The sequence below is a fragment of the Acomys minous genome, assembly GCF_964271855.1.
Source record: "Acomys minous genome assembly, chromosome: 17".
In the NCBI taxonomy this organism is placed as follows: Eukaryota; Metazoa; Chordata; class Mammalia; order Rodentia; family Muridae; genus Acomys; species Acomys minous.
The window spans coordinates 19,529,075-19,541,729 of NC_140500.1; the positions used below are offsets into that span (position 1 = coordinate 19,529,075).

A 12,655-nucleotide genomic window follows, 5' to 3' on the forward strand; every position below is an offset into this window, starting at 1 on the left:
GGCACATGCGAAGGGACCTAAGAAATGACAAGGCGATCGTGGCTCTGCCAAAGACAAAGGCCCATGATGATGTTGGGGTTATGATTTTACAGCCAGTTTGTTACTCAAGTTCTTTCTGGGAGGGCCTCTGGTGGGACAGAACGCTACCCCGACAGGAAAGGAGAGCCAGTGAAGAAAAAGTTTGGGGTGCATGCCACCTACTGCTCTGCACAGTTGTAGTGTTTCAGAGTGGGAGCTGGTCCTTCACGCTGCTGTTCCTCTGATAAGCAAAGGTCCATGAAGATGGTGGGAAACACTTAGTTCTACTCTTTGGCTCTTCATTTAAACAGAGGTAGAAAAGGGGTGCCCTTTGTTAAACCATCTGATAAGGCTCAGCCTTCAAGTCTGCCAACACTTGCTGTTCACTGTGAGGCTGTGCTCAGCCCAGGATAGCCCTGGGGGTTCTGGGACTACTGAAAAGTGCCAAGAGTAGCTGCCATTTACGGGTTAACCCCTGCAGAAGACTTCCGCTGACATTGGTGAGCTAGTCTTTGATCCTATTTCACTTAGGAAGGGGTGGGGAACGGTTTTCCCCCTCAGTCCACAGAAAACCTAATCTAGAGCGACCGCAGGTCTCAGGGCCGCCTCCTACCCGGATGCATTTCCACAGTTCACTGAGAATCTATTACAACTCAGCCTGCTAGTGAGGCTTTCAAGGATTCCTGCAAAACACCCTAGCAAGGTGGACTTTGCTGAGCCAGGGCAAATCCAGGAAGCCATCGACAGGGCAGACAGAAAAGGACTTTGTATCGCCGAGAACTGGGAACTGGGCAGGGGCAGTCCTAGCTCTGCAAAGGAAGGCCGAGCTTTTGCGGACCCTTGTTTCAGTTCACGGTGCATCTTTGTGAAAGCTCTTCCGGAGGAGAAGGGAAGTAATCAGTGCTTTCTTGACTCACCAGGGAAGCCATTAAGGTCAAGGTGCTCAAACTCAAAAAAACGCATGCGGGTCCCAGAACAGCGACAAGAAGATGTAGAGATGGCCTCTTTCCTGTGTTCAAGGTGTGAACACGGAACCACTGCTTTCTTCATGCTAACTGATCGATGAGAATGCTAGGCAGGAGACAGGCTTTTACTAAAAGCCAAGTATCTAGTTTACCTGTTAGTAAAATAAAGTAAGAGCCACGTGTCTAAGTTTACCTGTTGTGGGTCTTTAAAACAGATTAACATTTAAAAAATTGTGTGTGTGTGTGTGTGTGTGTGTGTGTGTGTGTGTGTGTGTGTGTGTTTCCCTGGAGCTTGAATTACAGGTAGTTGTGGGCATTGGGAACTGTCCTCTGCGAGATACAGCAGTACAGGCTCTTAACCTCTGAGCCATCTCTCCAGCCTCCCACTGTTCGGTCTCATTCTGAATGTTGGTGCCTGGTTGGGACCTCGCAGGTGACTCTCAGGTCCCAAAGGGAAGAGAGAGAAGCAGACATCCTCGGGGCGCGCCGGCCTTCCACCTTGCACGGGAGCTGAGCCGCCTGGAGGAGGATGGAGGCAGAGGCCGCCGGGGCTGGTGGCCTAGATGAACCTGGGAAAGGGATGGCAGGGATCCGCGCCTCCGGCGCCCCCGCGCGCGTCCCCGCGGCCTCTGCGCAGTACGCCCAGCGGGTCGCTGGCCACCACGCCGCCTTCCTCGGCGCTCGGCAGCTCCCGTGAGCAGGACACTGGCACGGGCGTGGCACGTGGCCGCGGCTTGAGCACGTTCAGTGGGTCGCGCTCGGGCGGGTCCTCGGCGCTGCGCGTGTGGCGCCGCGGCCGCGCGGTGTAGAAGCTCAGCAGCGGGACCTCGTTCCTGCGCGTCAGGAACTGCGAGAAGGGCGGCGGGTTGGTGCCAGGCTGGAAGATGCGCTTGGCGCGGCCCAGGCTCACCAGGTAGTGGTGCTGTGGCGACAGGTAGATGTCGTAGCCGTTCTCCAGCGTCCACTGGCGGAACCTGCAGTTCTCTGGGCTGAATTGATGCTGTAAGAGAAGGAAAGCACGGGGAGGTGAGGGCCGCTGCTCCTCCACTACCGGGAGCTGCTCAGCCCAACTTCGCACCGCCCTCACGCCCTCTTAGGAAAGCTCTGAACTTGGCTGCAGCCTCCGGAGAGTGGCATCTATTAGGGCGCTGGAGGGCACCATCGGAGGACCTTGGTCTGGCGCCTAGCTTGCTGGGGCAGGACTCAGAAAGAGCTGGTGGCACTCCTCTTGTTCAGTGTCCGCGGGGAGAACTAAACATTCGTATTCTCATTCATATTCGTGTTCATCCTTTCTGGCTAACGTCTCTGTCTGCAGGGAGGACTAGGCTAAGGTTCATTGTCTCCAGCCCCTCCCCCTTCCTGGGGTCTGACTATGATTTCAGATTTGCTACATCATGTCCCGGACCATCAATCTCTATTATTATGTTGTGATGTCAGTACCCTCTCTTATGTTTAACCCCTTCAAAGTCCATCCCAGTTCCAGTCTCTAGGCAACACCACCTTCCAGCCACAACCACCTCCTGGCCAGCAGAACCTTAAAAAAAAAGGGGGGGGGGGTATGCAGTCCAGGCCCAGTGGCACAAACCGTCAATCCCAGCTGACCGAGGCAGGAGAACTGAAAGCTCAAGGTCTCCCTAGGGTACACAGCAGAGTTCAAGTCCAGTCTGGGTGGCTCAGGGAGACTCTGCCTCAAAACGAAAAGAATAGATAAAGGTCTGGGAATGTACAGGTATTCTGGGATTGAACCTCATTCTCCCTTTAGTATGGATTTTTCCTGCCTACCTAAACCTTTACATATTACATTTATTTCCCAAACGGCACAAAGAATTCTAGAGGTGAGGGCTCTCTGTGTGCATAGGTATCAATCTGCTCTGGACAGATGGTATTGTTGGTGCCTGGGCACACACAATAGTAAGAAAATAGACAACTCTGACCTCAGGAACTTCGTAGAGTGTATTGATACGGTGCATGACTTTAATCTCAGTAGTTGGGAGGCAGAGGCAGGTGGATCTCTATGAGTTCGAGGCCAGCCTGGTTAACAAAGTGTGTCCAGTACAACTGAGGCTACTCAAAGAAACCCTGTCTCGAAAAAAAACAAAAACAACCTTCTGAATCAATCGGGTCCTTCTTCATTTCAACCTCAAAAATTACTCAGACTGCGCTTCAGCCTATTGTTTTGATCTGAAAGGCCAGCCATCACCCAGAGGGCAAAGGTAATTAACTGGAGGCGGGTAATAGGAGGGAGAGCTGAAGGCCACACGGTCCGCTCCACTTCACTGTTTCCAAGGGAGAAAGATGAAGTCTGGAGAAATGAGAGGACTGCCCAAGGCCACAGCAGGTAACAACGAAGAGACACCGAGCGCCACTCACCCCTTCTGATGGATAAGTGACAAGCATTTATTGGCATGGCTTTAGAACCTACAACAAAGCAGGGACTGTGTTCCATGCAAGAATGGGGACCAGGGGGGCTAGGGCAGACTAGAGGCCCAGAGCCTCGTGCCAGCTGTGAAAACCTGAATATTTCCTCCTGAGACTGAATAAGTACTTAGTGACAGCAAGTAGTGCCCAAGGGACACTGTAGATGGAATCTCCAAAGTTGGAAATATCCAAGCCCTGAGGAGAAATCCGGTAGGGGCTGGAGAGACGGCTCAGCTGTTAGGAGCATGTAGATATACTCCTTTCCCAGAGTTCGGTTCCTACGCAGGCTTGTGCTTTTTGAAAAAGACAGAAAGTCAGTATAAAGTGGTGACCGACATGAAAGAGAAACTCACCGATCCGAAAATGTTGCCTCTGAGATCCATACAAAGGAACCTTCTAGTCATGGCTCCTGTTATGACCACAAAGCCAGGGTCCTCTGATCTAATCATCAGGGCACCTGCAAGAAAATGTTCTAGGTCAAAATAGGCAGTTACCCTTTCTTTGAAACACTTTTCTGAAAACACTCCTCCATGGCACCTCTCTGCTGGGGCTGGCATCCCGTGACGCTTGGTGTCTAACTGTTCCTCTCATTTCCGGTGACCCCAGCTCCAACATCAACACCTGCACACCTCCTGTGTCATCCTCCTATCCGCACGGGGCACCTGCGTCTCTGCCTCTTTGAAGCACACAGGTCTCCTTCCACCTGGAGGGAAACTTACCTCTTTCCCTGGCTAATATCTCTTACAGCTTGGGGTGGCTCTCGCGTCCTACTAAGACATCTGCTTCTATGATTTTAAGATCTATGTTGAACTGTCATTGGAAGAGCCAGCTTGTGTAGAGTTTGATTCTCCCTCACTGTCCCAACTTGTTTGCTCAGCTCTCTTCCTGCCTGTTGAAGTTGCTTTAGCCTTCAAGGCCAGCTGTAGCCACCTCTGTGCCTTCTTACCACCCTAAGGAGAGCTGACTGCTCTCCCGCACAATGCCCCTGCTGTTACTACAGTGTGTGTCCCTCACCTGGCTTTACCATATTCGCATGCTGGAAACTCCCCCCCCCCACACCCCCCGCCTCGCCCAGGAGCTGAGCCCTTCCACGTGTTTCGTAGATACCAGAGGTAGGTAGAAGTTGCTTTTGGAACCCAGCCCTTTGTGCTTTTCTCACTTGGAGATGCTCTATGGATGCTGATGCTGGACATCTTTCAATAGCCCCCTTGTCTTTGACTACAGCCTGAAGTGTGCAGCACGTCATCTGAACCTTAAACAATGGTTAATACCCTTAAAATGGGCATTCCATAACAAAGGTAAAATTAAGCCACATTGGGCTGGAAAATGAACGGCGGTTCAGCAAGACGACATTTTCTGTTAAAGATGATTGATTTACTTAGATCTTTGAGGACACTTTCAAGCTGCCTGCTGCGGAACTTGACAGCCCCAAGGAGGCTGCCCAGGCAGGTGTTCTAATTCCTTCTCTTGAGAGAACACAGGGGTGATGTGACACCTAAGGCCTCTTCCCTATTCCATGCAGGCTCAGAATAAAGACCTTCAATGCAGGTGAGCAGGCAAGGGTCACCTGACTACAGAGCCTGGTATAGACAGAGGGAGTGAAGGAGGACCTGAGCCCCGAGCAGGACAGCACACGGGGAGTGCTGAACTCCATTTCAACACAGATCGTAAAACCACAGAAGCAGACATCTGAGGAGGACAATCAGGGAAATTCATTTGTTTCAAACCCATTTGTCTGCGGGCTAGCTTTCAGGAAAACTGACTAGTGGGGAGAGGTACCATACGTGTTCTTCCAAACTGATGTTGGCCTCTGTATCTCAAATATATAGCTGGTTTTATTTTTAAAAGATGTATTTATTTATTATTATGTATACAGTACGCTGCCTGCATGTACACCTGCAGGCCAGAAGAGGGCATCAGATCACATTATAGATGGTTATGAGCCACCACGTGGTTGCTGGGAATTGAACTCAGGACCTCTGGGAGAGCAGTCAGTGCTCTTAGCCTCTGAGCCATCTCTCCAGCCCTATATAGCTGGTTTTATGTAAATGCAGGCAGATATAAGAAACCCAGAAGAATTTATGTCCTGAGATCTCTTCATCTCAATCGGGGAGGGGGGGGGGGAGTGGCAGGGGACTGCGTTTAGTGAGTGGTTTCTTTTCTTTCTTTTTCTTTTTTTTATTATATTTCTTTTTTAACATACACATTTATAGTATTACACATAAATAAAATAAACTATACATAACAGAAAGAACTACAAAACAACCAGAAATTACATAAATGTTAAATTCATAGTGATTTTGTTATTTGTATTTGGCAACCTTGAAGAAAACATCTTTCCTATCTTGGTGAGTCTAAAATTCTGAATGAAAATCAACATCTATCACATCTCATCTCTATTAACTTAAAACGTCTGTGTAGACCTAAAAACATCATAACCCTTAAACAACTAAGCTTAATTGTAAGACTAAACTATCTGGTCCTCAACCCCATCAGAGACTTGAGAAGGAATAAAACTTTTTTTTTAAGTGGGTGCCCTCCTAAGCACTTTCTTTTAAATTCTCAAAACAACTGTTATTTTGTTTAAATTAACATCATTATCATATTAGTAGCTACTGAAACATCTTTAAGAGACAAAACAGGACTCAAACTCAGGTCAGTGACCTCTTCCTGCCCTGCAGCTGTGGCCTCTAACAGGAAAGATGCTAAAACGCCACCAAGTTTTGGTGCCTACTAAGGATGGTGGTCCCAGTTTGGCTCCTTAAGAACCCTGTAGCCATGGGAGTCTCACTGCTATAGCCCCTGTTTCTGGAATAGTCTGTGAAGTGAGGATAGCATAGCAGCTCCCTCAGGGTTACCATCCAATGAGATAGTGACTTCAGAAAACTTCAGGGGGGGGGGGGAAGCACCGTGACATTGTGCCAGCCTGCCTGGCGGTTGGAAGCACCACAGGCAATGAGCACAGCACACATGCCTCCTCTCTAGTGCCAGTCCTGATAGAAAGCGCACTGCAGAGTGAGTGAGTGAGTGAGTGGCTTCCAGGCCGGGTACTTGGGCTTTCGAGTGAAACCAAGAGAAACCAGCAGGAAAGTTTGCTTGGCCAAGCACACGCTAAGCCGCACACCAGAAGAAAAGAGCGGGCTATCAAGTGAGGGCAATAAGCAACCCATTTCTGATGTTTCCACAAAGTGAACACCATGATGGGGGAGTTGGAAGCTGGCCTTGCTCATATTAGGAAAACCGTACTGACCCTGGAGATGTCCCAAGAGCCTTCTGAGCTCAGGGGAGCTTGCAGTATTTTGGGGGCGGAGCAGTCCATCTTGTCGAGACCAATGACCCAAACAGGAGTTGGACACTCAACTCTCAGACAAGAATACACTAAATCAAAACTTTTAAATGAGACAGTAGAAACTCTTGCCTCATTTTGTCTGCTTGAAGACGTAATGAGATGAGCTGACCTCCAATGGCACTGCACGCATGTGGTGCACAGGCATACATGCAAACAAGAGAATCATACAGATGGAACAAAGGAAATGGATAAAATAAATAATGATTTATCCATAAATAAACTAAGCTCTGTTGTAAATATGTAATTAATTACGGGGAAGGTTATATTAATAATAGGTAAAGATAGGAACCAGATAAACATAAAAGGTTGCAGTTACAGAAATGCACATGGTAACAGAGTAGGTCGTCAGGATTAGTGCTATTGTCCCCCAAAAGGCAAAGCTTACACAAGACAAAATCACACACAAAAACTGTCAGGCCAATTCATTTCACTGCTTCTCAGCCACAGTCACTGCTCCAGGCATCCTCCAGCCCAGAAGTCTGTGAGCACTCAAGGACAAAGGCCAGCCATTCAGACTGCTTTCAAAGTAGGCTGACCTCACACATCCTCCCCGACCGCTGCCCTGCGCTGTTCTGAATTGACTTCCTTGGCCTCTGCAGAGAGACGGCCTTTCAGAAAAAAGGGAATCTGTGATTCTAGGAAAGTTTTGTGTGTATTCTTTGTAAGCAAATTTCTAATATCTAGAACCAAAATAGTTCACCCTTCTCCCCTGTCCAGCATTTGAAATCATGGCGGAAACCAGGGCAGTCTTCCAGGGGAGGGACGCAATGACGTTTCCTAAAAGTTTGATAATGTGCAGGGAAAGTGTGAGGTCTATGAAGAACTGTGTCACTCTTCCCGTGACAGAGGGCTGTGTGGCGTCAGGTGCCTTGTAGGTCCTGCTCCACAGAAGACAAGCAGTTCTGGGTACCCATGAAGTACACCCAGATTTACTCCAGATTCTCCCCACTAAGGCTCAAACCTGACTTCCAAGATGTGTCTCCAAGGCCCTACTTTATCCCCCTGAGTTCTGGGCATGTGAGGTATTGGAAGAGAGCCTTTCTCCTCCTCAAATCCATCAATGAAGCCCTTGGGCAGGTATAAGCTGTTGGCTTTGTGTGTGCCTGTATCTGGCTGCTAGGTTTAAGGATTGTTGGTTTCTCGCAGCAAGGTCACACCCCTAAAATGGGCCCACCTATTACAACAGCACAGAGATCATAACTCTTACAGAAAATTCTTCATTGCCCCTACTCAGTGTTTTATATGGCACAGAAGAAACTAATTGTGTCTTCTGTACTCTCTTGAAGTAATGTTTTAGTTTTTCTTTTTTATTTCATGCATATAGCTGTCTTGTCTGCATGGATGTCTGTGCGCCGCCTTTGTGCAGTGCCACTGGGGGTCAGAAGAGGGCATTGGATCTCCTGGAACTGGAGTTATGGACCACCGTAAGTCACCACTTAGGTGCTGGACTGAACCTGGGTCCTCTGCAAAAGCCGCAGGTACACTTAGCTGCTGGGCCATCTCTCCAGCCTTACTCAGAATATTTTTCATATACTTTTCCAATACCCATCTCCCTTGTACCGTCTTTACTACATATTATTTCATATGCTGTCTGGGGCTCTCTGTTTAATACATCTAGTTGACTGGCTGGTATGTGATTCAATTTCCCATAGACTCCATCCTTAAGAATACTCCAATTGTTTCACATCACCAGTGAGCTCCCAGCTAAGCCAGCTTGTTAGCAACTAAACACACTTCGGCTTCTTGGAGAAGAACCATCAACCATCCGGGATGCCCCTGAAGCACCCAGCATACCTGCTGGATGGAAGCATTCAATCTGGCTTGCTAAGACAACACCTCTTGGTGGTCTGTCTTTAACGTACGTCTTTCGAGAAGGTTTTGTTTTGTTTTGAGACAGGGTCTCACTGTGTAGCCCTGACTAGCCTGGAACTCACTATGGAGACCAGGCTGGCCTTGTGCTATATTAAGGATGTGCCTGGCTCCTGAGACTTTTTTACAAAGCCAGAACACTAGGAATTTGGAGTTGAAATTCAGCCCCTTATTTAATCTATTCTAAATCTTAGGATACTGAAATTCCCACCCCCCATATACACACACATACAATTTCCCCCAGTTAAGTTTTATTATCTTTGGTTCTGTTTGGATTATTCTCCTCTTTTGATCCCTGTCTTTCTAGCCATCTTTCCCTCCAATTCTTGAACAGAAGGGGGAAAAATTGCCTCTCATTATTGGAAATGGGTTGTGATAATGATTAGGGTCTCTCTCTCTCTCTCTCTCTCTCTCTCTCTCTCTCTCTCTCTCTCTCTCTCTCTCTCTCACACACACACACACACACACACGATGCACACACACAATGCACACAAGAAGCTAGAGAATTTGACCTGACCTCTTGTCTAGCCCAAGGCTTCCCCAACACCCCTGCAGGTCAAAAACAGAGAGTTAGCCCTCAACCCAACCTGGAGCCCAAACTCACTGTAGATGGTCTGATGGGGCGTGCCGTCCACATGGCCATCCTTATGGATCTGTAGGTGGTAGCTGTTCCTGGCTGTAGCCGTGTACAGGTGGGCCAGGCTTCCCCAGTGGGAGCCGAGCAATGGGGAGGTGTCTGGATAGGCTCTAACAGAGCTCAGGCTGCAGACACTGCACAGAGCACCCACCAGGAGTCTGAGGCAGGTCCCCAGCATTGCACTGCTCTCTGAGTGGCTAAGGCTGAGTTTGAAATCTGACACTCGCAGACAGGCCAGGGGGGACCTTCCTGGCCTTTCTCCCTTCTTCCTAGGAAGAAGCTGAGAACTGAGGTGGAGATCCTGGGCTAGATTCCCTCCTTTTTTCCCTGGGACTTTTAAAGGGTGCTGGAGTGACATCAAACAGGAAAAACAGTGCTGCCACATCCTCTGTGTTGTAACCATCTATTCGAAGAAAAAGCCCAGACTTCTTAGGCTTGCGGAAGGCACGTCGGTTCCAGGCACACACATGCATGCACGCACACACCCCTCAATTTCAAGCCAGTGCTCCCAAAAGTGAATAATGCGTGGGCAAAAGTTATCTGTGACCCTGGGCCATCCGTTGACCTGTCCCACTTCCATCAGGAAATGTGAAGGCAGCCAGCAGTCCTAAAAAAACAAAAAACAAAAAAACAAAAACCAACGCCTCCTCGGCAACTCATCTCCTTTCGCTGTGCTCATTTGTTTTGCTCAGGCCTTTTACCTCCAAATGCCAAGAATGTTCCCAGAGCTACTCCTGGCTACTGCATTGGCCAGGCATCTTGACTGATGTAAAGATGTGTGATGCCATCAGGTAAATGAGACCACCCCCCCCACCTCCCACCCCCCTCCCCCGCTACACACACATACCTCAGGAAGGATGTGCTATGTGTGAGCAAGAGCTTAACACCCCCCATTACCATTTGTGAAAACTTCAAGACAAGGAAAAAAAAACCAAAAAAACAACGTCTTGCGGTCAGTAAAAATGGCAAGATCTGGTTTCTCAGTTTCCCTCATTTGGATGATGCAGGGAGCTAAACTGGCAATTATGGCTTTGCCAATAGGAAGGAGACTCGTTCGGAGGATTGGAATGGCACTGCTGGCTGAGCAGAGGAGCCAGAGGGGCAGGAGGCATCCAGGAGCTGCAGGGCAGGGCATCTCCACAGCCAGTGTCCGAACACTGAGACCTTGTCGTGTGAGCGAATGCCTCACTGTAGAAATTGCTCTTTGCACACCCTCTGCAGAGGTGCATTTAGTGCAGGGGGATGAAGAGTTGTGTGTGTGTGTGTGTGTGTGTGTGTGTGTGTGTGTTAAAACTAACACATACAGTCCATTGGAGGGCAGGATGCTGTAACGACATCAGAAATGCATGACGACAAAGAGAGTGCTCTTCACCCAGTGTCCCAGTTTACTGAATCCCTAACATGGATGGCTATCTGCAATATAGACATCAAAGTGGATGAAGGAGAGCAAGATGGGACAAATCCAGTGGAGGACGTAGACAAGGACAAGCAGCCATCGTGTAAAGCACTGCTCGAGACAAGTGGAGGCACCAATGCCACACCCAGATGGGTCCAGGCTTGTGGAGTTTACAGTGTTTCTCATTTGCTGTTTCTTTGAACTTCATTGTCACTCTATAAGACAGGCACACCATGCTATTAATTTCCTTACTTACCAAGACAGGGTCTCATTGTGTAGCTCTGGCCAGCCTCACACTCACAGAGAGAGAGAGAGAGAGAGAGAGAGAGAGAGAGAGAGAGAGAGAGAGAGGAGAGAGAGAGAGAAAGAGAGCTGCCAGCTTCTGTCTCCTGATTACTGGGATTAAAGATGTGTTTGCCATTTCTTGCCTTTAAAAAAAAACTAAAGTGTGTGTGTGGGGGGGGTGTGGTGCCATGTGTGGGGGTGCCCATGTATGTATGTATGTATGTATGTATGTATGTATGTATGTATGTATGTGCATTCAAGTAAAGGTCAGCAGTCAACCTCAGGGTTGTTTCTCAGGAACTTTTTTTTTTTTTGAGGCACGGTCTCCAACTGGGACTTAGTGTTTGACAATTAGGCCAGGCGAGGCTGGCTGGCCAGCAAATACCTGGGATCTGACAATTTCTCCTTCCCAAGCCCTGGGCATCAAACTCAGGTCCTCAAGCTTTTGTGGCTGGTGCTTTGCCAACTGAGCGATCTTCCCAGCATGTGTTTCAATGTTGTACATGAAGAAACGGAGAGCTGGGTTGTGTAATTCTGAAGCCACAAAGTGATAAGTCTACTGATGCCCCAGGATGCTTCTCCAGCAAGAATCATAGCCACAACTAATGTTCACCAAGGGACCACTAGCCCACTTAATATCTTGTTTATTTTCCATGTGTACTAACGCATTTAATAACTGCACGGAGACAGTGATTTCCTTTTTATGAACATGGAAACCAATGGGAAGGGCTAAGTTACATGACCAAAGACAGACAGCCATTGCATACAGAGAGTGGTAGTGATCAGGCTGGACCCTGGATTTCCTAAGCCCTTTGAGTGCATGTACTCCTACAGGCCATCAGAACCAGAGTCATGTGACCTACCCATTGGTGAAAAAGAGCAGATAGTAAAGAGAGTACTTTTTTTCTTAGTAAACCAAGATTTCTCCTGGGATACAGCTTTAGGAAATATGTGCTTGCTTGTCACTCCAAGGTTCGATAGAGGTTGTCTGGCATTTAATTGTTGATATCTGAGTCTTATTTAATGGACTATTAATTAATCTTTAATATCTAAGGGTCGTAAGGGAGAGTGGTGACACATACCTGTAATCCCAACATTTTGGAAATAGAGACAGGGCAATCAGGAATTCAAGGCCATTGTCAGCTATGTAGGAAGGTCTGAGGGCAGCCTGGGCTACGTGAGACCTTGTCTCAAAAGCTTAATAAATGCCTCCAGCTCCTGGTACTCTCAGACTTGGGCTGCTCTCAGTGTTGGTTAGAAAAGCTTTATTTTGCAGTGAAATGCAAAGACTAATGCTGAGACACAAGTGGTCAAAATGCTGAGAAGGAGAGACCGAGCACTCAGCCCCAAACTGATCATCTATATTAACACCTGCCCGCACCGAGGTGCAAAGAAATCCACAGAAGAAAGGGTGGAGGCAACGCAAGAGTCGGAGGATGCTGAGGTGTGCTGTGAAATGCTCTCTTCTAGACCGCACACGGCGACTGCACTCACAAAATGGTAGCAAGCAACTGTGGTGGCCTATACAGGGTCAAACCAACCAACCCCCCGGCCTAGATGGAATAGAAGACTTCCAGGCTCACCCTTTACTGAGGAACTGTTGGCAGGAAATTGTTGCTGGGAGACAGAGAGTCTCCAGTGGGTGCTCCCACACCTGTATACATATGGACAAGCCTGACTGGACTTGATGGGTTATCAAGAGAAAAGATAAGATATCA

At 48.3% G+C, this 12,655-nt stretch overlaps 1 protein-coding gene across 2 annotated transcripts; it reads right to left on the reverse strand.

The window, feature by feature from the left end:
• Positions 1-31: 31 nt before the first annotated feature.
• Positions 32-9,506, reverse strand: FGF23 (fibroblast growth factor 23). Of its 2 annotated transcripts, XR_014776157.1 has the most exons (4): positions 9,224-9,506; positions 3,755-3,858; positions 592-1,983; positions 479-536 (listed from the first exon to the last, which is right to left on the reverse strand). XR_014776157.1 is itself a non-coding variant. In XM_084765920.1 (3 exons), exons 1-3 carry the CDS (start codon positions 9,432-9,434, stop codon positions 1,543-1,545), a joined length of 756 nt encoding a protein of 251 aa, XP_084622046.1. In that variant the 5' UTR covers positions 9,435-9,506; the 3' UTR covers positions 32-1,542. The 2 variants fall into 2 exon arrangements, 1 of the variants encoding a protein (XP_084622046.1); XM_084765920.1 differs by having other exon boundaries at positions 32-1,983.
• Between the last annotated feature and the right edge of the window lie 3,149 nt (positions 9,507-12,655).

What these genes read in the sequence shown, in the direction of transcription:
- FGF23 (XM_084765920.1), bottom strand. Translation starts at nt 9,434, where the DNA reads ATGCTGGGGACCTGCCTCAGACTCCTGGTGGGTGCTCTGTGCAGTGTC. An exon ending in GCCCCATCAGACCATCTACA is followed by an intron (nt 3,859 to 9,223) that starts GTGAGTTTGGGC and finishes ATTTTCTTGCAG; the next exon opens with GTGCCCTGATGATTAGATCA. An exon ending in GAGGCAACATTTTCGGATCG is followed by an intron (nt 1,984 to 3,754) that starts GTGAGTTTCTCT and finishes CTTCTCTTACAG; the next exon opens with CATCAATTCAGCCCAGAGAA.